Here is a 26,152-nt window from a genome sequence, read left to right on the forward strand (position 1 = left end):
TACTGGACAAGTTACTTTAGTTATATGTTCTTATATTTAAATGAAAAGCTATATATTAAATTATATAGCTTCTCTCAATAATCTAAGGGAAACAGTGCCAGTTGAAACTCCAACTCCAACTCTTGTTTATTTGTAAACACAAATGAAGGCCATGTACACATTTATAGGTGGAGTACCAAATATATTCATCCAATCACATCTTCAGCAATAAATAATTTTTTGAGCAGTGACTAGACTGGAGCAAGTCTGTGTGGGCATGCTAACAGCAAATTCTATAAACATATTAACCTTTCCAAGTGGAAGCTGTCATTGTAAAAGCAACAGAATGTTGCTGTTCCGCAAAATGCAGATAGTCTGTTTCATAAAAGGGATATATTATTACAACTGTGTACTTCAAACACAGTGTTACCATCCAGGTAAAAAACAATCTATCACCATGCAGGTTCCAGATACAATTTACCTGATAGAAAGCATTAGCAACAAGCAGTTTAGTTGTGAGGAAGGAGCAGGGAAACACACAGCTACTTCACGGGACAAAATTGTTATTTATTTATTTATTTTATTATTGGTTTGTTGTTTTTTACAATTAAGGATGTGCAGTTAACACCCCACAAGAAAAAGCAGAAAAAATCTTATGGAAAAAGAACCAAGTATACTGAACACATACCAATCAAGTGGTACAGAGATATGGGACTGGTTTTGATTTCAAAGTTTCAATAGAAATTAATAAAAAGGATGAAATGCAACAGCTGTTCAATTTCCAAGTCTAAATGGGCACTGTAAAAAAACCAAAAACTTTCAATTTTCTCCAGCACACATCCCATCTAAAACATACTGCCAAACCTAGGCTCTCAAGAAACAACTGAGAACACCGTATTATAGAGTTAATTAAAAGCTTTGGGACCCACCCGCCCTCCCTAAAAACCACTCAGTGCTGCTGTTTCAACTGGAGGGAAATTAGAGTAGTTTATAAAGGTTTGAATGCATCCAAGGCAAAGAGCACAATATAGTTTGTTCACTATAACTTGTATTGAAAAAGGAGAATAAAACATTGAGATCTACGTCTTGGTACATAAAATTGTTGTCTTTTTGAAGAGAGATCTTTGAAAATAATGTTTTACAAGTTTATTGGAAAAGAGAAAAAAGGACACTGCTTTAGCTGTCATCAACTGAAAGGGGTCAATTCAGACTTCATTATAACCATTTTTATACACTGTACATCTACCCTAGTTGGATCAGTGTGTGGAACTGCTCACTGGTGTCCCTTTGAATAACTGTAAACTAAACCACAGTATGCAACTCCATAGGAAGCTAAAGGATCAAGTGAATGTACAGCCAGTTATATTTCTCCTGCTTCACGCTCTTCTGAGCTTCTCCTGTCTTCTGATCTGCCATTAGCACTTTCATAGGAACGCTTCCTGTCTTTGCAGTCTCGGTCTCTAGGTGACTTTTCTCTGGGGCTCTTTTCTTTGTCATGTGATGTTCTGTTACGGTCTCTTGATCGTTCTTGATCTCTGGAAGCTCTTTCTTTTGAGGATCTGGAAAGAAAATACAATGCATTTGAAAACCGACATTACTTCATTTGGCTTTTAATTTTCTTTATTAATATGAAAGAGACTAGCTGAACAGAACATAAAAGGGTACAGCAAGAAACTGCCTAACAGAGCTTACGAAGGCATAACAAAAAATGTTATGGAGTCCAACTAGGATCACTTGCTACATCTGGAATCCACTGCCTTCTGCTTCCATTCATAATTCTAAAGGGAAGAGACAAACTGTTGCAGCTAGTCAATTTTCATGTAATCAAAGTCAATATTATTACTGGTCAACTGCTGTAACTGTGTGTGTCAATGTGCGCATATGCTGCGATCAGAGCAGAAACATTCATTGGATAAATCAAGCCACGGGCTAGTTCACAAGTAATGCTAAATAAGGGTTTAAGCCATAATTTAATGAACAGGTTAACCACAAATTGTCCCAGAGAAGATAAAACAATCCCAGCTTGCTTCACAAACCTGGGTCTCAAGGTGTTGTTGAACAACTCCCATCATCCCTGCTATCTAGGGATCATGGGAGTTGTAGTCCAGCAACAGCTAGAGATCCAAGTCTGAGAAACACTGCACTAAACAAACCATAATTAAGCTGCTGGGCAGTTTGAATGACCAACAAGTCATGGTTTAAACCATGATTTACCATTATGTGCAAGCCAGGCCAATGTTCTCACCACTTGACTTGTTAGGATGATTAGAGCTTGCACACTGGTAGAAGGGTACAGGTTCCAAGCATCCAATGCCAACAGATTATTTCTATATAATTCCAGCAACATATGTGCTTCCAACAGCTACAAACTAAGGTGATTTGTACTACTGCAAGTTCTTTTATCTTACATTGTGCTGACCTATGGTTTAAAAAACAACAACAACAACACCTTGAACTTGCAGACAATATCTGTCCAAGGAGCATACAGTCTAAACTCTGACAGTAAAGGAAACAAAGTGGTAAAGTCAAAGGTTTCAATTGAAAAGATGCTTTTGAGAAAGCATTTGAATAAAGTTCAAGTGGTGGCACTATCTAGATATTACAAAAATGAGCTCTACACATAAGCAAAGCATGAGGAAATGACTGACATCCTGGTGGTAGGTCCTGGAAAGAAGGGCAGAAACACTGTTATTTTAACAAATTAAATACAACTTCCTCCCATCACAAAAGTTTCTCAAAGCAGTTTACAAATGTAAATGCAAACATAAACACAATAATCCAACCATTAAAAACACAAATGATCAAACTAGCGCCCATGACAAAGGATTTGTTCCTCATTTGAGAATAAACTAACTGCCATCGAAGACAGAATAATGTTTGTACCAACTTTTCTCCACATAAACTAGTAAAATCAAGGAAATTAACTACTACTCTTGCTGACCTAAGTGTTACCTTTTTTTAGAACTGCGTTCTCTGCTCCTGTCCCGGGAGCTATGCCTGCTTCTCTGGTGGCTGCGGCTCCTGCTGCGACTGGTGGAACGAGACCTGTGACGGTGACGTTTCTCACGGGATCTGGAGCGAGTTCTTTTCTTTCGCTCACGTGAGGAAGAACGAGATCGATGTCTACGGCGATCTCGGGATCTTGACCTGAAAAGAGATTTATAGTTGAAGGGAAAGAACCACCAGAAAATACATTAACAGAACCTACAGGGTCAGCACTCTCTTATTGTACCGCACAGGAGTTTGCAAGTTTTGGAGTTTAGCAGAACTCTTTGTAGCTGTTCTGAACTACTACTAAGAATAACTTCCTATGTTGTGTGGCAGCAGCAAGGCAGAAACACTCTATATCAATGCTAGGACATGTATGCAGGAAGCTGGAACTTCTGGACCTAAAATACCAAAAACAAAGGCAACAAACACCCTGCTTATTGAAAACAGGCAGGTGCCTTCCCTATATTCCTTTTGGTGCCTGCTTAAAAAATATTTGTTCAGGAAAGCCTATCCAGACATATAGAAGTTACATATTTTTTATTTCTTCTTATCAAGTGTTGGTTTTAATCTTCTTTTTAGTTCCCCCCCCCAGTACCTGTTTAACTGTTTTTAATAGATAACTTTAATAGTTTTTTTTAATCGCTGTAAACTTCAGAGGTTTTTACCCTCCTTTACAATCAAGCAATATATATATAGAGAGAGAGTGTGTGTTAAATAAAAATATATAAATAGATGATCAGTTAAATAAACATTTCCATTGGCTTGAAAAAGCAGCCGATTCAATCTCTCACCCTGTATCTTAAGCCTTGAATGATTGTTCAATAGCTAATAACAATATGTCCCGCAGCCACAGTGAATCCAGTAGCATCTGAAGCAGCTCATGAAATTCCAATTCTACAGGAGACCTACATAATCTTTGGTTAACTAAAGAGGATCAACTGAGATTTCTATCACCAATTTATGCATTAATAAGCAGGACCAAAAATGCTAATTTCCCAGCAACCAATGAAGCAGAAAGGCACTATATACAAAATGAGATCCAGTAGGATTTCTCCGTAGTTGGGTGATGACTCACGAGATTGTGAATGTCTCTGCTGGAGTCAATAACTGAAACTTCATTTTTGTGTAGGGAATTAGGACTGTGTTTGTAATCTCCAGGGAGATTAGATTATTATTTATTAATAATTGACAGACCTAATGGTTCTGTTTGTGAAAATTTACAAGAAAAAGGGATTACAACCTACCTTTTAGGGTTCTTGCTATGAGATCGAGATCTGAAAAAAGTTCAAAATACAGGTAAATTTTTATATTGAGAAGTCAAAATACAAAGTACACTATTTGTAAGTGAGTATCACTGAAGTGATGCATTTTGCATGCACAGCTAATGCTCAGCAGCAATACAAAGCCCAGGTCAACCCCAGTTCCAGTGTCAAAAAGATGCATGTACCATCTATTTTTCATTGTTAATGAAAACTAAAATTGTTGCCTTTCCAAGTATATAAGCTTTTAAAATCAATTATTTGCTATAAAAGAAGAGTTTGGATTTGATATCCTGCTTTATAAACACTACCCGAAGGAGTCTCAAAGCGGCTAACATTCTCCTTTCCCTTCCTCCCCCACAACAAACACTCTGTGAGGTGAGTGGGGCTGAGAGACTTCAAAGAAGTGTGACTAGCCCAAGGTCACCCAGCAGCTGCATGTGGATGAGCGGAGACGCAAAACCTATGGGGAACATAAGAAAGTTAATGCTTCTTGAACAACTATTAAGCTCTGTATTCCCTTTGTGGGTATGTTTTGTTAACTGAAATTAAACATCAATAAAAATGTTTATTAAAAAGAAGGTTAATGTTTAAATAGATAAATCATTGTCTAAGGGAAATATTGCAGCTGTTCACAAGAGTGAATTAGTGCTAGACTTTTGTTATCCCTGTGAAAGTCAAGTGTGGAAAGAGGCTGCAAGCATTTCCATTTTTCAAGCACCAGTATGACACTTAGCTGTTCCATTTGGCTTTCAGTTTCCCCCCTAGCAGGCTTGTAGTTATGAGACCACTTTCTATTTTGTATACTTTTTCAGAAATTTTATAACACCACTGAGAGCAAAAAACCCTCTAAAGGTCTTTCAAAATCAGTAGCATGAAAATATTTAAAAGTATGAAACTTCTGAAATCTTATAAAAATAAAACAGCTGGTTAACAAGAGCAGATTTTTACCTCCTTAGCTTTTCCCTTTCTTCCTTCTCTCTTTCTTCCCTACGCTTTAGACGTTCTTGGTTTCGTTTCTCTTGCTTATCAGCCACAATTCTCTGAAAAACAAAGACAAAGTTGGAGAGACTGATAGGCACAAGCTGGAATGTGTGCAGAGGAGGGCAACCAAGATGATGAAGGGTCTGGAAAACAAGTCTTAAGAGAAACAGTTGAGGGAGTTGGGTACCGCTATGTTTAGCCTGGTAAAGAGGAGAGTGAGAGCAGATATGATAGCCATCTTCAAATATCTAAAGGGCTGTCACAAGTAGTGGTGTGAGGTGAGAATATTCTCTGCTAGAAAATTCTCTGTAAATTCTAATGTAAGAACCAGTTTTACAACCCACATTTTAAAAAAATCTAGTAAATATTAAGTCAAGCTGTGATATTGCCAGTGTTAAGTAATGAATAATGATATTTTTTTTTTTATCCAGTTACATTACTGGGCATTGTGTCATTCACCATTGGCAGTTCTGAAATGTGAGCTACAGAAAACATTTTTGTTTTGTTTTGTTTTGAAAATGCTATTCATTTAATTTGATGATCATTTGAATTCGTATGTATTTCAACTATATGTAATAGCCTATTTTTCCTATTCTGGTGTGACCTTATTCTTAGCAATTCTATACCCTTGGCCACACAGTGTGATTTTTTTTTTTTTTTACAGAAAGTAGCTTTAATGCTTTATACACTTAAAGTACCTAGGCCTATACAATCAATTTCAAGTTTGGTGCAAAAAATCAAAGAATGTGAATCCACTGCATTGCCCCATTGAATAAAAGTATCTGTACAGTTTTTGTTTGCCATCTGAACAAGTTTACCCATGAATAAACATATATATTAACTAATAATATCATTTTCAATGCATTAAAATGAATATTCTCCTATTTTAAATGAAAATTCTCTAATATTCTCATTAATCAAGAATACTCTTGAGAATATTCTCCAAAAGATTATTCTCGAGAATTTAACATCACTAGTCACAAGCTTGTTTATTCCTGCTCCAGAGGCTAGGGCTCCAACCAATGGATTCAAGTTACAAAAAAAGAGATTCCAAGTAAATATCAAGAAGAACTTTCTGATGGTTAAGAGAAGTTTGGCAGTGGAATGGACTCCCTGGGGAAGGTGGTGGAATCTCCTTCCTTGGAGGTTTTTAAGCAGAGATTGGAAGGCCATTTCTCATGTACAGTGTTAGAAACTGAGATATGAAAGCTAGGAGCTAAATGGCACCTTAAACCTAGGTTATGAGTGAAACAACAGAATATCCAGGCACGCTTTTTTATAACAAGAATACAAAGCTGAAAATGAATGAACTGCAGCTAAAATACTATGTTCACTTTTCACATGGTCTAGTCCTTCCCCTGACCACTAATATTCTTAAGAGGGTCTCTTCTCCAGTCTTCAGAGAGTAGTTAGAAGTGGGGAGGCAGAAAAAAGTCCTCCTTTCCTTCCACTCTGCAGTATCTTAGGCGCAGTACTGCACCCAGAGCTTAGAAACTGCTCGCACTAATGAAATTTCCTGTTGCAAAATGCACCTAGAACAATGGGAGTTTGAACACCTAATCACAGGGAGTTGGAATAGATGACCCTTGGGGTCCCTCCCAACTGTACAATCCTATGATTCTATGATTATTTCATAAATTTGTTAATTGCATCACCTACTTAAGAGCATTTGGAGTTATGCAAACACATATTAAGCATGATATGATATCCAATTAAGTCATATTCAGAATAGATCCATTAAAATTAATGTACTTATGTAATATTTATTTACCCTGAGTTCTTCAAGCTTCTCTCTTATTTCAATAAAGCCCAAGTGCAATTTTCCTCCGAAGTGATCAGCAAGCCGCCTGTCATTATCATGTAGACCAAGATATGCTGAGCATACTTCACAGACTCGAAGCTTTTGTTGCTGAAAGCTGGAAGCAGGCATGGAATTCCTGTACACTTCCTGCAAAGACATCACAATATTTATCTCAAATGCATGAATAAAACATATTCTTGGTAAGTATATAATGTGCCTTCTCTAGCTAGAAAACCAGCATTTCCCTTCCTTAATAAAGGACAGGTGATGAATAAGGCCAGTACTATGCACAAGCTCCAACCTAAACTTTCATTTTTATATATAAATTTTATTTTTCAGTTTTTAAAATTTCCCAACCTACAGTTTCAAGCCTGCAGCTTCAGATTTAAAGAGTTCCATCCTTTTACAGAGCATATGTATGTGCACAAACAGACACTTTGCTGGTTGCTCGCTCTGCTGCTGCACACTTCCTAGATAAAACTGAAGCAAAATGGCAGAGACAACAATAGCCATTATTTCTAACAAGTTAGACTTGCACAAAATGTGGCAATGTATCCTCCTCTCTTAACAGGAGTGCTTCTGTATAGGGTTCCAGCCGTTCCCTACTTTGCTGTACTATAAAATGCAACAGGCTCAAACAGGCCAACTGCGCATCTGTATTGGATTTTTTTAAAAAAAGATGTTTTAATTGTTTCATCATTTGTTTCATTTGCTGCCCTAGGAGACATTGGAAGGGTGGAACATACATTATTTTTAATAAATAAATAAATAAATAAATAGCCAGCCTCTTACCAGTTTTTCAATTTCCAACTAATACACAGCATTGTTTGGCTGCCAAAGGCCACTGACAAAATCACAGTGGGTCAGGGCTTTTTTTGGGAGGAGGGTTGGCTCTCTTATGTGGTCTTAGCTACTTTTAAGCTTTTCTTTGCAAACACAAATCCTTTCTCAGCCGCTCTATTTGCCTCCAGGCCTGTTACCATGGGGACATTGGGTTAAAAATTGGAGTGTTTGGTTTGTCAAGATCAGAATGACTAGCTGATTATCTGGCCAGTGTGATGCCCCTTGGTGTAGGGAAGGGAAGTGCAAAAAAACTTGAAGGAACTGCCAGTGTAGAGTAGGTGTACTGTCTGTAAGCAAAACAATAATGGAGCAATAAATTTTGATTTTAAAACAGATTAAATAAACTGCTTGGTATAAGCATGGGGCAGGAGGAGAAAAAGATATAAATAGAATGTAATTATAAGCATTTCCAGTTAAAAAGCTGGAAAATGATCAACTGACACTGCTGATGAAATTACGTTTGTTTCTATATGTAAGCCAGGACTGGGAGTTCACAAACACAGCTTAGAAGCCAGACAGTATAATTATAACAACTTTATATAGCACAATTTAGGCACATGGTGCTTTCCTACCATAAGGAGATTACCGTATTTTTCGGACCATAACATGCACCTCGTTTTTAAAGGAGGAAAACAAGAAAAAAAATACCGGTATTCTTTGTGGGTGCCTGTGGGTGACGCTGTGAGGAAACTGGTGGAGGCAAGCAGCTGCTCCTGATCTGGTGCGCCCATGAAGCCCAAAGCACAACACACAGGAGCCACTGCAGAGACAGTGCAGGCATACTACCCTTTCCTCCACCATCTCCACCCTCAAGCCAAGCCCCTCAAATCCTTTCCTTTCTGCAAGATATGGCCTGGCAGGAAGTTTGGAGAAGCATGCGGGAGAACCTCAGGAGGCGGGCAGTTGCTGAATCCAAACACAGCCATGGATCAACTACTGAAGATTCAACACGCACAAATCACTACACAAAGCAAATCGAAGCATGGGTGCACTTACACACACATGCACACAGGCGGGGGGGGGGTGCACATTCAAGAGGAGTCCCCTCCTTTGCTGCAGCCCCCTTTTTGCCATAACTCTCTCATGTCTCAGTGGGGAACAGCAGTTAGAGAAAAGGTTTTCACAAGCAAACCAAGGAAAAAGACAGAGAGGGAGAGACTGAGGAAGCTTCCAACGGAGGAAGGGGAAAGAAAGAGGGAGAGGATCACTCAACCACCATCCTACCCCTCTTTCCTGGGTGAGAAATGAGCCCCCCACCCCCTATACACCCCGCTGAGGGAGGGGGTGTGGCGGAATAATGCCTGGTTCATCATGGGTTAACCTATCACTCCCATGTTAGGTAGGTGTTCCCTGGGAGGCGGAGCTAGTTGACATTCTAAAAGGAGGGGGAACAACCTTGAAAGGCAGTTGGGGGTTTGGCAGTTGGGGGTGGAGGTTTAGAAAGAGAAACTGCGAAGTTAGGCTTTGGGGAATGGGAGAAAAGGTCATTACCATTGCTAACGGGATGCAGGAAAGATTATAACATGAGCTGAATTATATAAGAAGATTTGTACCAGTAATAACTCAAGACATCCATGTTTTCAAGTTACCTAATAAAGTTAAAAGTGCTTAAACGTTCGCTGACTGTGGCAGTGCGTCAGTGCCTCAAGAGGTGTGGCTGAGGGGAAAAGCACTAAGGGTTTCCTGTGATAGAGGGAACGGGTGGCTTATTTTCCTGGCATACAGAGGACTGGGCAGTGAAGCCAAAGGTGCCACGCAAAGGTGCCTAAAGTGAAGGCAAACTGAAGTAGGTGGGAACCCCAGGGCGAGAGATCCCAAGGTGGCAAAAGTTGTACATGATAAGAAGTGAAATCAGCTAGAAATAAAACCCCAACTCTTAAATTCATATATAGATTTATTTGACATTTTGGGACAACAGATGAAGTTGTAACCATCTAAGACTTCTCTATATGCTAATGTTGTGAATTAACTTATTGATAAACAATATAGACTGAAAGCTTGGGACCAGTGTTTTAACCATGATTTTCAAATACTAAACTGAACCACTAAAGAATGCAAATTCAGATTACCTCTGCTTCTCTTTTCTTTGCCCTTGCTTTCTCCACTTCATCCATTACTTTCTGAGATTCTTCCACATTTCCATCAGCTCCAAGTTGTTCCACCTTTGCAAGCAGCTTTCCAATTTCCTCATTCAATTCATGGACTCTTTCAGCCTTTAAGATGGGAGCAAATGTAAGACTTACAATTACAAGAATTCAATAATGCACAAAAAACCATTGTAATATAAACCCACAAGTAGGACCTACAACAAAACGTGACAGTATGCAGCACTTCTGTTAAGGATTCGAGCTGGCTAGCCAATCATGCTCTCTTCCAGGACTCTCCATACCCCCCATACCCTGGTTTTACACACACAGCAACAATAAATCAGCATTCTGTGGCCAATGCACATAATCAGTCCTCACTGGGCAGGTTCTGGCATTTTTCTGGTCCCTGCCCCCCTCCCCCACCCAAGATTTAGGAAAACTCAGCTATGTTCTCTATGAACAAAAATGGGCTGCTGGTCTCTCATTTCTTGAGCCATATAACTTTTAGAAAGATCATTAAGAGACAAAAGGTTTAATTACACTTAAAAAATGAAGAATGGTAGTCCAAAACTTCAGTATGCATTATATTCATTGTAATTTATTAGTCCATGGTATTTTCCCAGTAAAACAAAGCAAAAACCCACTGACGTTTACACGAGGATAAAATGGGGAAGGGCCCTATCTCAATGTCAGAACAACTGCTTTGCATGCAGAAGGTTCATTCCCCAGCATCTCTAGGTGGAGTTAGGAGAGAACCCTGTCTGAAATCATGGAGAGCCACTGATAGTCAGTGTAAATGATACTTAGCTAGATGGTCCAATGGTCTGAGTCAACACGAGACAACTGCCTAAGTTCCTTCCCAATACCAAAAACCACCTAATGTTCCTTCCTTGTACCAAAGTTAGATATATGTAGCACCCTCAATAATTAAAATGACTGTGGCATAGGAGTGGGTATTATTTGAACAAAACAAAAATATTCTCTTGCCCTCTAAGGTCGATCTTTTTTCAGTTAAGAGAAGACCCACTGAATTCCTAATTCTTACAAGCACGAAAAAAGGTTCTCAAAGTCTGCTCTTGCATTTTGAGTTCCCTAAACTTTCTTTCAAAACCTATGAATTTATTTTAGTTTGATTCAAGAAAGCTTGCAATCCATAGGAAAAAACATAAAATGCTAAAATCAGGAGAACCCAGAGAATTGGATCCTACTCAGAGAAGCTTAAACTAAAACCTGTGTTCAATCACAAACTCTCTGCATGGCCCTGTCAACAGCTAAATGGACTTTTAATAACCTCAGAGCATTGCTAAAATGATTTAAGGAGATCGGTAGGGTGATTACCATGATTTTTTTGCACATTAAAGAGTTACTGTAGAAATAATGGTTTAACAAATCAAGCTAGAATAATTATCTATGGAGTGACTTGTAGAGTGGGAGTCTTAAATGCTTACTTTGGCTGCAACTTCAGCACTGATTTCTTCTTGGGTTTCAGCCAGTCTTTTCTTTGCCACTTCAGTTCTTCGATCACAATCAGCAATGAATGACTGTAGATGATCCATTGCCTAATACATTTTAAAAAACCACCCAATCTAAGGCATCAATCAAACGAGTATCACTGCCAGAAATAAGCATTTTTTAAAAATAAGGCTAGCATTGCTTCACAGACTGCTGGTTCAACCTTAAAAGGTGCTTGGGTTTTTGTTTTTGTATTTCATTCAAGTTCTAAAGTTTATTATTTGCATAACTCACCCTCTAGACTTTCTGGGAGATTTTAAATGCACTGCTTTTACATGCACTGCTTTCAATGCAACAAGCAACAAGTACACTAAATCTTTAACACTCTTCCATTCCCTTTCAGATCACATAGTGGGCCATTTCAAATGGTAAAATTGGATGGTACAATCATATTGGATTGAAACACATCTGCAACTGTATTTGAACTGGCAAAAAGAGTTGTTAAAGTGAGAAAGTAACATTTTTCGCTCCATAAGACGCACCTGAACATAAGATGCACCCAGTTTTTAGAGGAGGAAAGGGGGAAAGCCCCCCTTTTTGAGGATCAGCTCAAAGTTGTGCAGCTTCTTTAGGAAAGGAAAGGGAGCTGTTTCTACAGTTTCCAGACAGATAATCTAATCAGCCAGTCACATGTTGCTGGGGAAACAAACAGCCTCCTTCTGCAGAACATTCAACAATGGAGGCCTGGGCAAGGGGGCGGGGCGGAAAGGGAGCCTTATCTCTCTCGTGATCCTTGCTGATCAGCTGTTCAGCGGCTTCCTTTCAACACCCCCATCTCTCTTTGCAAAAAAAAAAGTACGATCTGCTTTTGGCAACTGGGCAATTCGACACCAGGGACCACCATTCGCTCCATAAGACACACAGACATTTCCCCTTACTTTTTAGGAGGAAAAAAGTGTCTTATGGAGTGAAATACGGTATATGGAATTCACATAACAAGGAGTAATACCCTAGCTTCCCACTGCATGAATGTTACAAGAATAAAGCCTCTTCTTACACACTATTGGTACTGCAGGAAGTGGAGCTATTGGTACTGTGGGATGTGGAGCAAAGAAATGATACCCACCATGCCTTCATTAAAAAAAGGGTTGTGTACTCTTTTAGTGTGTATCAAAGGTAATAGGCAAATGCTATTCTGAGAGAGACAGTTTGGAGGTGGAGGGTGGGGAATAGCAATGACCCCTCCCACTCTTAATAACTGTCAAAAGCTATGAATTCCGTATTGAGGATATGGAACTATAAACATTTCACAACACTTCATGTACTGGTCAAATAATTCTGCAAAAGCTGCCACTTAGTTACTAGGATTCTTTATAGAATAAAAAGTTTTTTAAAACACAATTGCACCATGCACTTGTCTCATTCCTTCCCCATTCTCCCTTCTCTAGCTTTTATTAGATAGAAATAGTTTCAAAATAAAACATACGTCAAGCTCAAAGAAAAAGTCTTGTTCTTTGGATGCAATTTCATAATCGGCTCTTAATGCCAAGTCATGCACCTTCAGACATTCTCCAAGGTCCATCCTCTGAAAATAAATGCAGAATTTTACACAGAAACACTGGATACATAGTGGGCTAAAACCACTTGTGGAAAACCAATAAAATCTTTGTAAAAAAATAAAATAAAACCACATTCCATATTCTACTCCAATATTGTGAAGCAATCCGTGTTTGTGCAAGCTTTAAAAACAATACAATATTTGAAATAATTAGCATACCAGATTTGTTATAAGTGATTGAATCCAGTCTGCACTGAAGCGTCAGTGAACCTCAGTATAACCATACTTGCAAACTAGAGCAAAAGGTATTTGTTTGAACCTCACCCAAACAGCTCTGCAGTCTTAGCAGCATTTCTAATGATATTTTAAAAGTAGAAAATCCTAAGTACATTTCCCCACCTATCCTTGTATATTTTTTCCTGGTAAACTAGTAGATGCAAGTTAAGAGACAAAAGGTGTGTGTACGCCTGGTGTGGGTGATGTGTACAAATATGCCCCTCCAGGGCTCTCCCTAGGCTACACCACATATGACCCTGTGGTGCCCCTTTCTCAACTACTTTGTTTTGCTGGAATGTCTCCTTGTGATAATGCCTCTTGCTTAATTTGATGGCAGGAGGTTACAAATTCTAATTAAAACCACAATGCAATCAAAAAATAGCAATAAAAGAATCCAATTTCAAAAACTAAAGCCAGCAGCAGTTTAAAGCTATTTGTAGCAGGAAAACTCAGTCCAGCTTGTTACATGAGAATGTGGGCATCTGGTGTGAATCCCTCCAAAAAACCACAAGTGGAAGCCAAATTTTTATTTTAATGCTGGCTTCATGTAAAATGTAAGCCAGGCCAGTATATGTATGTCAAAGGGACTCATAATCTCTTTTCTTGCCTATAAAAATAGTGGTTGGGCAAACAACATAACCTCCTGACATGAAAGAACAGTAGTGATGGGGAACCTCAAATCTCTCCCTGGGACACGCTTCCTCGCTGGCTCTACTTTGCACCCCATGTCAGTGTTTTCAGCTGGCTGGAATAGTTTCTTCTTGCTTGCCTGGAGGATGTGTGTAAAAGCTAGCCTAATGTACAAAGGTAATTTATACTTGTTGCTTTGTCTACTTTTGCTTCTCACCACCCCCCACTGGCACATGGCCGCAGGAAGGGAAGGCAGCCTTTGAGCCAGAAATGGTTCCCCATCCCTGATATGCAGAGAAAAGCACTGCTTTCCCCTCATATTCAAGGAAGCTAGCAATGCAATCCTAGACATGCCTACTGAGAAGCCCCACTGAATTCACTGAGACTTACTCTTAAGAGATGTGTGTATAAGCTCACTCAGTGGGTTATGTCAGTAAAATAAATGGATTCATAGTGCTTTCAGTTGGTGTACCAAATGTGACCAATGTTGACCATCATCCATTATCTTTAGAAACATTCCTATTTTTCCAAAAATGGAAGTTTAGCTACCAGTACAGCCCTTAAAATCCACCTTTCTTTTTCCTATGGAATGACTTATGTTGTATTTCAGCTCTGCGGCCATAACTAGACAGTACTTGATATTCAGTTACAGTTACAGTATATTAGTATAAAAACCTTAAAGAAGGGCTAGGACATATAGGCTGAGTCTACACAGCAAACATTTAGGACTGTTTAATTGTCATGGATTTTCTTTAGGGATTTGGGAACTGGAGTCAAAACACTGCACTACGTAGTTTGATTCTGCTCAGCTGCGACATACATTTCAATTTTGTTCAATTCAGACTAATAGATATTGCTACCAGTTCTGACATTATTGAATTTGTTTGGCTTAAGTTCACTTTTGAAAAATTAAACATGGTACCTTGGTTTACGAACTTAATCTTTTCCGCAAGTCCATTCTTAAACCAAAATTGTTCTTAAACCAAGGCGCGCTTTCCCTAATGAGGCCTCCCGCCACCAGTGCCCTTCCACCGTTCGGCTTCCGCTCTTAGACTGAGGTAAAGTTCTCAAACCAGGACACTATTTCCGGTTTTGCGGAGTTTGTAAACCAAATCATTCTTAAACCGGACTGTTCTTAAACCAAGGTACCACTGTATTCAGGTTTGTATCCATATAAGCATAAGGTATTATGATGGATGCATGGGGGACAGAAAGAAGTCAATATTACCATCTAGCAGCAGCCCCTTTTGTCACATGGGGTGTTTTCCAGGATGCATGGAGACTGCCACTATAAGAAGAAATATTAAAAGTCCTGTATGTGACCAGAACTTTCAGTTCTGTAAATCCAAGGCCAGCATTAGAAGGTCAATTGTTGTAGATAAGGTGACTAATATGGGGTGGGCAGGTGTACAAATTATCCCACTGTATGGAGCCTTCTCCTGCAAGTTTGAAAGGAGATTGTCCCTGAAGTCAGACACTGCAAATGCTTCCAAAACACAGTACAACAAGGATAGGCCCCCACCTGCCTCACTGAATTGTGTGGGTGATGGTGTTTTGTCCCTGATATCATGCAGTGCTTTTGAGGCACTTTGAGCCTTTAAAAACCAGCATTATGTCAGAGGTAAGATCTTGCCCTTTCTCCAAGCTGTGGGAGGGACAGTACTGGGGCAACTACAGATTTGCATCTTTCCTGAAGTCAACTGAAACATTTGTAGCTGACATGCAGGTTGACATGCAGTACGGTACCCTTACTTTAATACTGTTAGACAGAAAAGCCTACAACATAGGTGGGAGGAAATGGGGAAGGACCACAGGAGAAATATATGTTGCCCATAGATTATTTGATAATGAAGGATATAAAATGATAAAATGTTTGAAGTGTAAATAAAAATTCAATGTCACTCTTTTCCTTAATCAGAAACACCATTTGCTCCTATGCCATCAGATTTGCTTTTTTTGTTTGCCTTGTGGAGTACAGTACTTGCCATAGAACTTGGGATGCTGGGAGGTTTTTGGGATCCTCAAGGTCTGCCTATCTAAGGCAACTAATGTTTTAACAAACCATACCTATTTTGACCTTTGGGACAAACATGAGGAAAAAAAGAGCTTTTAACAACAGAGCTCAGCTGACGACTAAAGCATCTGAGGCAGCATTCAGTAGTTTAAAAATCCTACTCTGGAATTATCTTTAACGAACAGTGGGTTAAAAATATTCAAAATACAAACGAACAAAAAGGAATACTTTCTTTCCCCTTCTCAACTGGGCTACTTACTGTGTGATGGGAGAAGCAAGTTCCTCTGGTTTTTCTTCATTTTTCTTCCTCTCTCACCCCTTTCTTGTGTCCCCATCCCACTCTGTGGTCCTAACAGTCACCATATTATATTTTCTCAGATCCACCCTCACAAGGAAAAAATGTGCCCTACATAAAAAGGCAGCAAGTAAGGCTATGCTAGAACCTTTCTCCTATACACATAGGTTTTTATGTGCAGTGAGTTCTAGGATATGAGACTCAATTATGCCCCTGATCTGCAGTCTAAAGTATGTTATAAAGTAAAAATGTTCCTAAAAGTTCACTGGCAGCTCAATGTTAAATATCAATTTGTGTGTGATGAGGGCAGTGGGAAAATGTAGCTTAGAAGTGAATATTTCCTTATCAAGTTAGAAGCACATTCACACTGACAAATCTAGATTCCTGATCTTTTATCTTTTTATCTAACCAGTTATCAAACTGAAATTAAGGTTTAGCTCCCGAAAAAGCAGCAATGAAGGAACTACTAATTAAAGACACACTATCTTAAATTTGCAACTAAGTTTCTAACAGATTTCTAACAGCTTGCATCAAATATCCTATATTGCAGGAGATTGGACTAGATGACCCTTGGGGTCTCTTCCAACTCTATGATTAGTATTTGTTCTTTCCATCCTCTTGGGAGTTCTATAACATCACTCAAGCTATCTTATGAATTTTTCTTTTTTAAAGGAAGCTTTATTTCAACCCCACACCACCTTTCAAGAACAACAACAACAAAAAAGAATTTTGCTGCATGTACATTTCCTGTACCTCAAGGATTCAGACTGAACTGAGAAATTTGGAATTAGGTTTGCATTGGTCATAATTTAGTTCAGGGATGCCCAAGTGGTAGTCTGCAGACTAGATCTAGTTGCTAAAGTAATTTTGCTAAAGTAATTTTATCTGGCCCCAGGTAAATGAAGGTATGGTTTTTGTTTCTTAGAAGTGATACCACAGGCAAAAAGAAAAATGTTTTAGGACAATATACATTTTAATGTGAATGCTCTTGCTATGCCTGAGCAATCATGCATCATAACTGAAATCCTTACTGTTAGATGCTACCAATGTTGTTACAGGACCCAACAATCCGCAAAGCATGTCCCTAGATTAATGACTGGAAAACAGCACAGGTCCCGAGAATACAAAGTCAGACACCTCCAATTTAGGCACTCATGCAAAATTATTTCATTCAGAGTAAGGAAAACTCAAATGAGTATAAGCACCAATGCCTAAGAGGGTTCATAAATTAAAAGCTGCTTTGATTCATTCAACATCATGATCCTACTTCAAACTGATAAAATTAGACATAAGCATGATTACAAAGTGCATTCATATCTTGTTGACAGGGAAAATACGGTATATTTGGAAATCTGAACAGAAACTGGAAGGAGATGGTAGAACTCATATTTTACAAATACAGTGGAAAGGTGACTTAACATGGCAAACTAGCAACATGAATAATTCAGTACAGCAAGATAAGAAAGCAGAGATTCTGTAAGAAAGCAAATAAATTGGGTCTAGCAGATCAATTAATATTCCAGAGGTGGAAGATCAACATATTTTACCATCAGGAGAACAGTTCTGCTGGGGTTGGGGTGGGGAAGTGATGTTATTTTGCTCTGCCTCCAGTTTTATAACATATTTTGATTGAAAATTCAACACTGTATTAGTTTCTGCTGCAATCATTTCAAAAGACATAATCATCAATAGGGATTTCATTTCTACAATATATTAATTAATCATTCTCATAATTTATGTAAATGTGTTTGTACATCAGTAACAAGAAACGCCATAAACTGGTCTGACACCTCTACATATTTTCAGACAAACTGGGACCTGAAATTGCTAAAACCTGTATGGTTAATACTTAATGCTATTTTTGCAGCAAAGGAAAATGTATCTCCAAAGTATAAAATAAAATACGCACTGTTCCAGAGAGGACATCATGAGGGCAGCAGTTGAGGAGATGACTTTTGCACACTCTGTCATCACTGAATTTGATTCGCTGACGGGTAGTATCCCCTGTAACACATAAACAGACATTTCTGATTAGACACATAATGTTCTAAAACCAGTGTAGTTTCACTTTTGTTCTTCATTTCACACACACACAAAATTAGAATCTGAAGAACTGATACTATTTTAACCTTGATAATTTACATGTGGTAATTATTTTATGTACCACACAATACTCAAATAATGCAAGAAAGCTAAGAACAGAACTATATGGAATGAGAACTGCCTCAAAAATATAAGTACATATGCAACAGATTTTTATTCCTGCTCATGTGGACAGCACTTGTCATTAGTATGAACAGCCTTACAAGCATTTACAATACATTTATTGAGTGTCTACTTATTGCCAGCAGCCATTTCTTCAAGACATCATTCACAGCATTGATGTTTTTACTTTGGCAGGTTCAAACATACCGAAGAGATTTTATAAACCTAGAACACTGGAAAAAATAAAATTCTCCCTAGCAGCATTATTTTAAGACAGCTAAAATCCCATAAGCTGAACACACTGCATCTACATTAATGACAAACAGAGTTCTATAAACACAAACACGTCAGCCTGCTTACCACACACTGAAGTCCAATTGCAACTCTAATCAACCACATCTGTGAACAAGGTTGGAAATATTAGGCCTAAATGGAAAACTCAACACCTGGCTACTGATTTATTTTCCTTCAAGAAAAGGGACAGTGGAATAGTTACTATTTCAGATTGGAAAATGAGGTCCCCGCAAAAGGTATTTCCGTTTTAAAGATGCAGCAGCAGTTATACAACTCAAGTTACTCAAGTGTTTGTTTGTTTTTAGTTTACCCTTTAAATTATAATTATGTATAATGAAAACCTACTGGTGAATTACTGAAGCAAAGGAGAGCCGCTGGGAAAATGGTATGTTTGCAACTTCATCCCAACCTCATTCACCTCAGAGGATAGAGAAGCTTGCTATTATAAATGTAATCACTATCCTATTTCAATCAACCTGAAATAGGCAATTTTAAATGCATCTATGCAGTGGTTCTACACTCAAAATACTAGACTTAATAATTCCATTATGTTATTCCAGTTTTAGCTATCTGCCCTATGCAGAACTCAAATGTAGCATTTTCAGATGGGCTCTATTCCACTTAAACATGTTTCAGAAATCAAGAGGATAATTAGATTAGTAATTCACAAACTAGAATGGCTTCAAAGTAGTTCAACAATAGGTTTTCAGAAGCTAAGTCTATAAATTTAACAATTTTATACTAATGAAAATTTAGAGCTGCCTTTAAGTCATGCCTTCTACTGCAGAAGATTTGAGGAACTGATATGTTTTCCCCTCTTTCTCTTTTTAAAGACACAAGTCGTTGTTCCACATTAATTAACACATCTGAAAAGTTAGCAATAACTCACGGCTCGGCGAATGCGGGGCCTTTCTGACACTCCCTTGCAGAATGAAGTAGGCAGGCATAGATACATTGAACCTTTATAAATAAAACAAGGGGCCAGATTGTTCAGTTTGTATATAATAAACTCTGCCAGCATTTTCATTACAGCATCTAGAAATACATGTTGAATGTAAAGAATGGTGGGAAACCTGAATTATTTTGTGCCTGGTAGCAATGTGTCAGCCTGTTATTCAGGGGAGTTTAGTGAAAAATAGCCTTCTATAAACTATGACTGGAAAAATATTTTAACTCCTAGGTGTCTATGTTTTGTTTATTCCCTCCTCTTTCCTCCAGACTGCCCAGAAAGCAAATAATATGATGTTGGCTCAAAAACAGATTCTGATGCCTAGAATTTGAAATATTTTTTTCCAGACTTGCTTGTAAATACAACTGTTTCCATGAGAAAGTCTAGTTTTTCCCATTACTGCAACTTATATAAAAATGCAAATCATTACATATGAGTAAACTCTTTAATGGCAGACTTGCCAAATTTTAAACAAACTAAAAACAGAATGTTGCTCAGCTATTTAAAATACAATTTTAGATAAAATCTGATTGCTGTACTCCAGCACCCCTAGTAATTTTGGAGTGAAAAGGAATAATCTTCTACTAATCTACTGCTATATGTTATAACGTTCTCATGAAGAGGTTTATTCTTGCAATTGTAGCAATGAATGTATGTGATGACAAAACCCTGAGTTCATCTTTAGAAACAGCAGCTTCCTTTTTCCCCAAGGTCTCTGGCCCAAACCATATTTCCATATACTACTTGGTAGAAACGGAAGCAATTATATGACATCTCATTTAGGAAAAGCCTGTGAGGACAACTGTTACATATACAAATTACACCTTTTGTTGATATTAAAACTCAGCTCCCTCTAAAAATTAAATTATTCAAAATCCACCAGATCTTAACTCAGTGGGGGCCATCATATACCAAGAGCAAAAACCAGATTTCATTTTTACTACAACTCTAAGTATAACCAAAGTAAGTATTAAATCAGGTTAGGCCATAGTAAATATATCTAAATTGCAGTCATTTTCAATATGCCTTGTGTATTTTCTTCTTCAGGTTACATTTTAAACTGTTCAGTATTATTATGGATATTCAATATCTGAACAAGTATGAACTTAAGAGGATATCCACAATTATTTTTTAATCATCTCAACTTTTTGATAATTACTATTTTCAAACTGACCAATAACTTTTCCTCCTCCATTCCTATTTCTAGAAATACAATACTAATATTTGTGGTTCGATTTAAGGGATCCTATATAGTTCAGGGATGCTAATCAGTTACAAGTTGATAAAACAAACATAAAACAATGCAATAAACAGACAGTTCAGAGTTCATGAACAAGCTTAATCGGTATAGTCGTACCTTGTTTTGCGACCGGGATCCGTTCCGGAGCCCTGGCTACTAGCTGAAAAGGACGCAGGGCAAAGTGCCACATCTGCACACACACACGGAGCAGTTTGCGCTTCTGTGCATGTGCGAGCGGCAAACCCAGAAGTAACCTGTTCCGGTACTTCTGGGTTTGCTGCAGACGTTCACCGGAATGGACGCTAGACGAGCCGGACGTTTGAGGAGGTATTACTGTACTGCATTGTAACCATTGGGATTCTGTAGATACAGTGTTATAAGCATCTCCATAGAAGGAGACAATTACACAGGTTAACTTTAAAAAGTAGCTTAACAAAGCAACTTCAAAATGCTATGCAGCAAATATGCAGAATGGCAATTAAGCAGTTTACCAAGAGTTTTACCCTGATGGCCACCATTCAAAATTTCATTCTGCAATTAATGTGCCACTTTTTCCTTCATGGATGAACCTTCTGAAAATGTATAACGAAGAAAGGCTATACGTTAGTAGACAAAAGCTGCAGTGAAAAGGTCAGGAGGCCAAAGCTCAGAATGAGCCCAGGCTTGCAAGAAAGGTTAATAATAATAATGTTTCTTTGGCTGTGTTCGAAACAAGAGAAAGAATAAGCAAGTAGTAGGTTCTCTGCATGGAGAGCACAAAGAAAAGGCAGAACTGCTCGACATCTACTTTGCCTGTATTCACTCAAGAGGAAAGCAGTGCCCAACCTGGTGATACCAGAATTAATGATGTAAGGAGGAAGCTGCAGCCCAAGATAGGAAAAAAGTGGTAAAGGAACACCTAGATACTTTCAATGAATTCAAATCTCCAGGGCCTGGCGAACTGCACCCAAGGGTACTAAAGGAGCTTGTGGGTGTAATCTCAGAGCCTCTATCTATAATCTTTGTGAACTTTTTGAGAGCAGGTGAGGTCCCTGAAGACTGGAGGCGGGCAAATATTGTACCCATCAGTGAGTTTGACAACAATACCAGGAAAGGTTCTGGAACAGATAATTAAACAGTCAGGCTGTGAACACTTAGAAAAGGATGTTATGATTACTAAGACTCAGCATGGGTTTCTCAAAAACAAATCATGCCAGACAAGTCTCATTTTCTTTCTTGATGGCGTTACAAGCTTGGTGGATCAGGAGAATACTGTGGACATAGTGTTATCTTGATTTCAGTGAGGCTTTTGCCAAAGTACCCCATGATATTCTTGCAGAGAAGCTGGTAAAATGTGGGCTGGATGAAATAACTGTTAGGTGGATTTGTAATGGGTTGAGTGAACCGAAAGAGTGCTCATGAAGAGTACCTCATCATGCTAGAAAAAAGTGACAAGTGGGGTGCTGCAGGGTTCTATCCTGGGCCCGTTGTTGTACATCTTTATAAATGACTTGAATGAATTTAATTAATTGAGGGGAGGCTCATAAAATTTGCAGATGACATAAAACTGGGAGGGGTAGCTAATGCCACCTAAGACAGAATCGGGGTTTAAAAAGACCATAACAGGTTGGAGAACTGGGTCAAAATGAACAAAAGGAATTTCAATAGGGAGAAGTGTAAAGTTCTACACTTAGGCAGGAAGAACCAGCAGCACCAATATAATATAGGGGACAACTGGCTTGTCAGTAACACCTGTGAAAAGGATCTAGGGGTTAACATGAGTCAACCATGTGATGCAACAGCAAAAAGCTAATGCTATTCTAGGCTGCAACAACCGAAATCTAGTGTCCCAATCAAATGAAGTCATAGTACTGCTCTGTTCTGCCTTAATCAGACCACATCTGGAGTACTGTGTCCAGTTCTGGGTACCACAATTTAAGGACACTGACAAGCTGCAACGTGTGCAGAACAGGGTGACCAAGATGATAAAGGGTCTGGAAACCAAGCGTTATGAGGAACTGTTGAAGGAGTTGGGTATGTTTAGCCTGGTAAAGAGTCGACAGAGGAGATATAATAGTCATCTTCAAATATCTAAAGGGCTGTCACATGGAAGAGGGAGCAAGCTTGTTTTCTCCTGCTCTGGAGGCTAGGACCCAAGACAATGGATTCAAGTTACAAGAAAGGAGATTCTGACTAAGCATTGGGAAGAACTTTTTGATGGTAAGAGCTCTTCAACAGCATCCATTGTCCTTTAAAACTTTCTGCATAAAAACACACAGCCAACATGTGTGAAAGTTGACCCAAAACAAATCCCCTGCTCTGAAAGAGACAAAAAGTAAAACACATAGGTTTTAAATGAAAAAGTTCTCTCACCTGATCAAGCAACAGCGTAACAACATAATTTATTTTTGTCTAAAAGAAACCACCTCTGAACTTTTGTGTAGAGCATAAATATTCACTTCCACACTTAGCATCCCAACTCCAAGTCCACAGTTTGGTGACATTGTTATTGTCCGTGTACAATGGGATGACCTGCCTTCTGCCATAGATGAAGCAACAATCAATTGCTTCAGGTGACTTGTTAAAATATATGTCTTTGTCCGGGCATTTCCTGGCCCATGATCTCAGACCCTGTATTTTATTTGTGTAAATTTCCTGAATTCTTGTTTTTATATATTTTATATTTTTATAGTAGTTTTACTGGTTTTCTGTTGTATTATTGTTCTTAAGTTGTACAATGCTTACAGCTTAGCTTTTCATTAAACAAACAAAATTTTAAAAAGCATAGGAAAAACAACCAAACTATAAAAATATAAATTTGAAAATAAAGCTCTCAGCCTTGCTTCTTTCCCAAGACTTGCTTGGTGTGCCAGCTCTGAAACTGGTTGGGATGCTCTCATAATACCTTGCGGGACAATCTAAATTCTCACAAAAGCATCCCCACCTTGCACATATATGGTGGGGTGTAATGTAATGTGGTGCTATTCCAGTGATACTGAAGTGGACAGGGGCTCATACGGACATACAGTGGTCCCCCGGGTTACGCCCCCCCCCACGTTGTGGACGTTCAAGTTGCAAATGCCCGCAACCTGGAAGTGTTTCCGGAGCGCACGCAACCCCCGGATGCGCAGAAGCGTTCTGTGCACTTCACGCATGCGCAGAAATGCTCAAATCGTGCTTCTTCTGGGTTTTTTGTGCATTCGTGATATGCACGCCCGCGTTACGTACTGCGACCCGGAACAGATCGCATACATAACCCAGAGTACCACTGTACTTCAAAAGGATGCAAGGAGAAGCTCATCATTTTCCCCAAGGAAATTAACCAAAGGGAAGCTGATTTAGATGAAACAGTAAGAAAGACTCATAGAATCATAGTAGACTGAGAAAGCTGCCTATGCAAGTTGTTGAATCACTTTATTTGAGTATCTTTAAAAGACTGAATATGTATAAATATCTACTTTTAATATAGCAATACATTCACTGCTCAACATTTTCCCTTCCTCAATAACCTTTTGTGTGCCTAGAATAATAGCTTTTTCAGTAAGGACTAATATTAGCTCACTAATGGATGAATGCTTTGAATTCTATTCAAATCTATGAACAGGCCACTAGAATATTTGCTTACTGCTGCTGCTTTTACTATGAGACATGTGGTCAAAACAGCCCCTTTTCAAAGAATGTACTTCTAAGGTGTTTTATTTCAGGTACCATTGATTTTCAAAGTGAAATTAAAAGGAAAAAGCTAGAAACAAACAAACTCCTCATGAGAGCCAGTGTGGTGTTGTAGATAGAGTTGGACTAGAACCTGAGAGACCAGGGTTCAAATCCTCACTCAGCCACAATGCTCACTTGGTTACCTTGAGCCAGCCACTGTTTCATAGACTAACCTACCTCACAGGGCTGTTGTGTGAATAAAATGCAAAGAGGGGCGAGAACCATGTATGGTACATCAAGCTCCTTGGGAGGAAAGGTGGAATATATATATAATATATAATAAAATAAATGCAGAATTTTTAACAGATCCAGATAATGCCTAAAATTTCTATTTTAAAAATGCTTCTCTGCAATGTTAGTTATACAGGATTGACTTGAAATGCTGGTTTGGGTCAGATCTCCAGTAGGCAAAAAATGTATGACAGTTACAGTGACCGAAATGACCTGATGCTCCCCCTACCCCGGTCAGAATAAGGTGAACTGCTGTTTCACTGATGATCCAAAATGAAGAGTGGAACGGGGAATTTAATAATTAACTAGTCCAGCCCATATTCTTTTGAATACTTCACTGCCAACGTTGCCCCTGCGTGCGTTGCAGACCAAAGAGGCGCCCTTCTTCGCAGTAAGATGCATCCCTCTCCCGCTCCCTGCACATCCGCATAGGCATACACACGTCCCTCTTACAAATCGTAGTGGCGGCACCCGAGCGGGGGCCTCTCACCCTGCCTTAAGCCCCGCCCATGAAGGGGAGGAGAAAGGATCCACGGCGCAGGAACTGCCAATCATCGCAGTAGGCCTTTCCTGCTCCTTCTGCTCTCTTTCCCCGCGATCGAGGGGGACGCGCCCCCGCCCTCTACGAGCCTGACAAGCAGGCAATCTTTCTTACCATCCCGGGAGGTGCCCATAAGTTGGTCCAGCATCGCGCGCATTTGGGCCTGTGCCGACATCCTGAAAGCGCGCGGAACCCGGCAGGGCCGGCCGAGTCCGAATAAGCCCCGCCCACAGCGGCCTAGAAGATGTCGAAGCCGACGCCGCGGTCGCTTCTTCCAGGGGCGAGCTCAAGCGCACCGTCTCTCACACGCTTTTCTCTTCCGAGGCCGGCGCAGCCGAAGCGTCGCCTCTTGACTTCCGTTCTTACGGAAAAGGGAAGCGGGTAACCGCCTCGTGCTCGTCGGTATCTGAGGGCCGACAGTCCCCCCGCGCGCTCACCCCTTTCTCGCCTGCCTCGCTAGGCGCGCGCGCGCAGCCTGGCAGTAACGGACATCCTTGCGCGCGCGCGCGCTCCCGCCTTCCACGACTATTTGTATCGCTCTGATTGGCTAAACCAGGCGCTCGACGATCCTGCGACGTCAGGCGTTCTCGCCTCCTGCCGTCTTGCCTTCGGGTCGTCGCTTGAGCTGATTGGAGGCGACACCCGTAGCCTCTTTCTGTGACGTTTTGTCCTTTGAATCAGAAGAGCGTCAGCGGCTTAGCAGATGTTCTTAAAGAGAAAACAACTCCTTTCGCCACAGCCTTGGAGGAAGTTCACTTTCCTCTCCACCTCTTGAAACTTCAAAACTATTTAAACTGTCCACAGTTTAGAGATGAGAATAGCTGCCTCGT

The 26,152-nt window shown here is 39.4% G+C and overlaps 1 protein-coding gene across 3 annotated transcripts; it reads right to left on the minus strand.

Annotated features, from left to right (window-relative positions):
• Positions 1–542: 542 nt before the first annotated feature.
• Positions 543–25,817, minus strand: LOC117054492 (putative RNA-binding protein Luc7-like 2). Of its 3 annotated transcripts, XM_033163370.1 has the most exons (11): positions 25,437–25,817; positions 19,558–19,628; positions 18,079–18,173; positions 12,883–12,981; positions 11,393–11,503; positions 9,927–10,070; positions 6,985–7,161; positions 5,181–5,272; positions 4,215–4,244; positions 2,932–3,126; positions 543–1,538 (listed from the first exon to the last, which is right to left on the minus strand). In XM_033163370.1, the coding sequence occupies exons 2-11, from the start codon at positions 19,613–19,615 to the stop codon at positions 1,340–1,342; spliced, it is 1,200 nt and encodes a 399-aa protein (XP_033019261.1). In that variant the 5' UTR covers positions 19,616–19,628; positions 25,437–25,817; the 3' UTR covers positions 543–1,339. The 3 variants fall into 3 exon arrangements, with proteins under 3 accessions (XP_033019261.1, XP_033019260.1, XP_033019263.1); XM_033163369.1 differs by lacking the exon at positions 19,558–19,628 and having other exon boundaries at positions 25,437–25,816; XM_033163372.1 differs by lacking the exons at positions 19,558–19,628; positions 25,437–25,817 and adding an exon at positions 18,735–18,850.
• Between the last annotated feature and the right edge of the window lie 335 nt (positions 25,818–26,152).

Source organism: Lacerta agilis, chromosome 10 (assembly GCF_009819535.1).
Source record: "Lacerta agilis isolate rLacAgi1 chromosome 10, rLacAgi1.pri, whole genome shotgun sequence".
Lineage (NCBI taxonomy): Eukaryota > Metazoa > Chordata > Lepidosauria > Squamata > Lacertidae > Lacerta > Lacerta agilis.

What these genes read in the sequence shown, in the direction of transcription:
- LOC117054492 (XM_033163369.1), bottom strand. Translation starts at nt 25,497, where the DNA reads ATGTCGGCACAGGCCCAAATGCGCGCGATGCTGGACCAACTTATGGGC. An exon ending in ACTTTTTCTTTGAGCTTGAC is followed by an intron (nt 11,504 to 12,882) that starts GTATGTTTTATT and finishes AAAATGTATTAG; the next exon opens with GCAATGGATCATCTACAGTC. An exon ending in CAAAGAAAAGAGAAGCAGAG is followed by an intron (nt 7,162 to 9,926) that starts GTAATCTGAATT and finishes ATGTCTTTGCAG; the next exon opens with GAAGTGTACAGGAATTCCAT.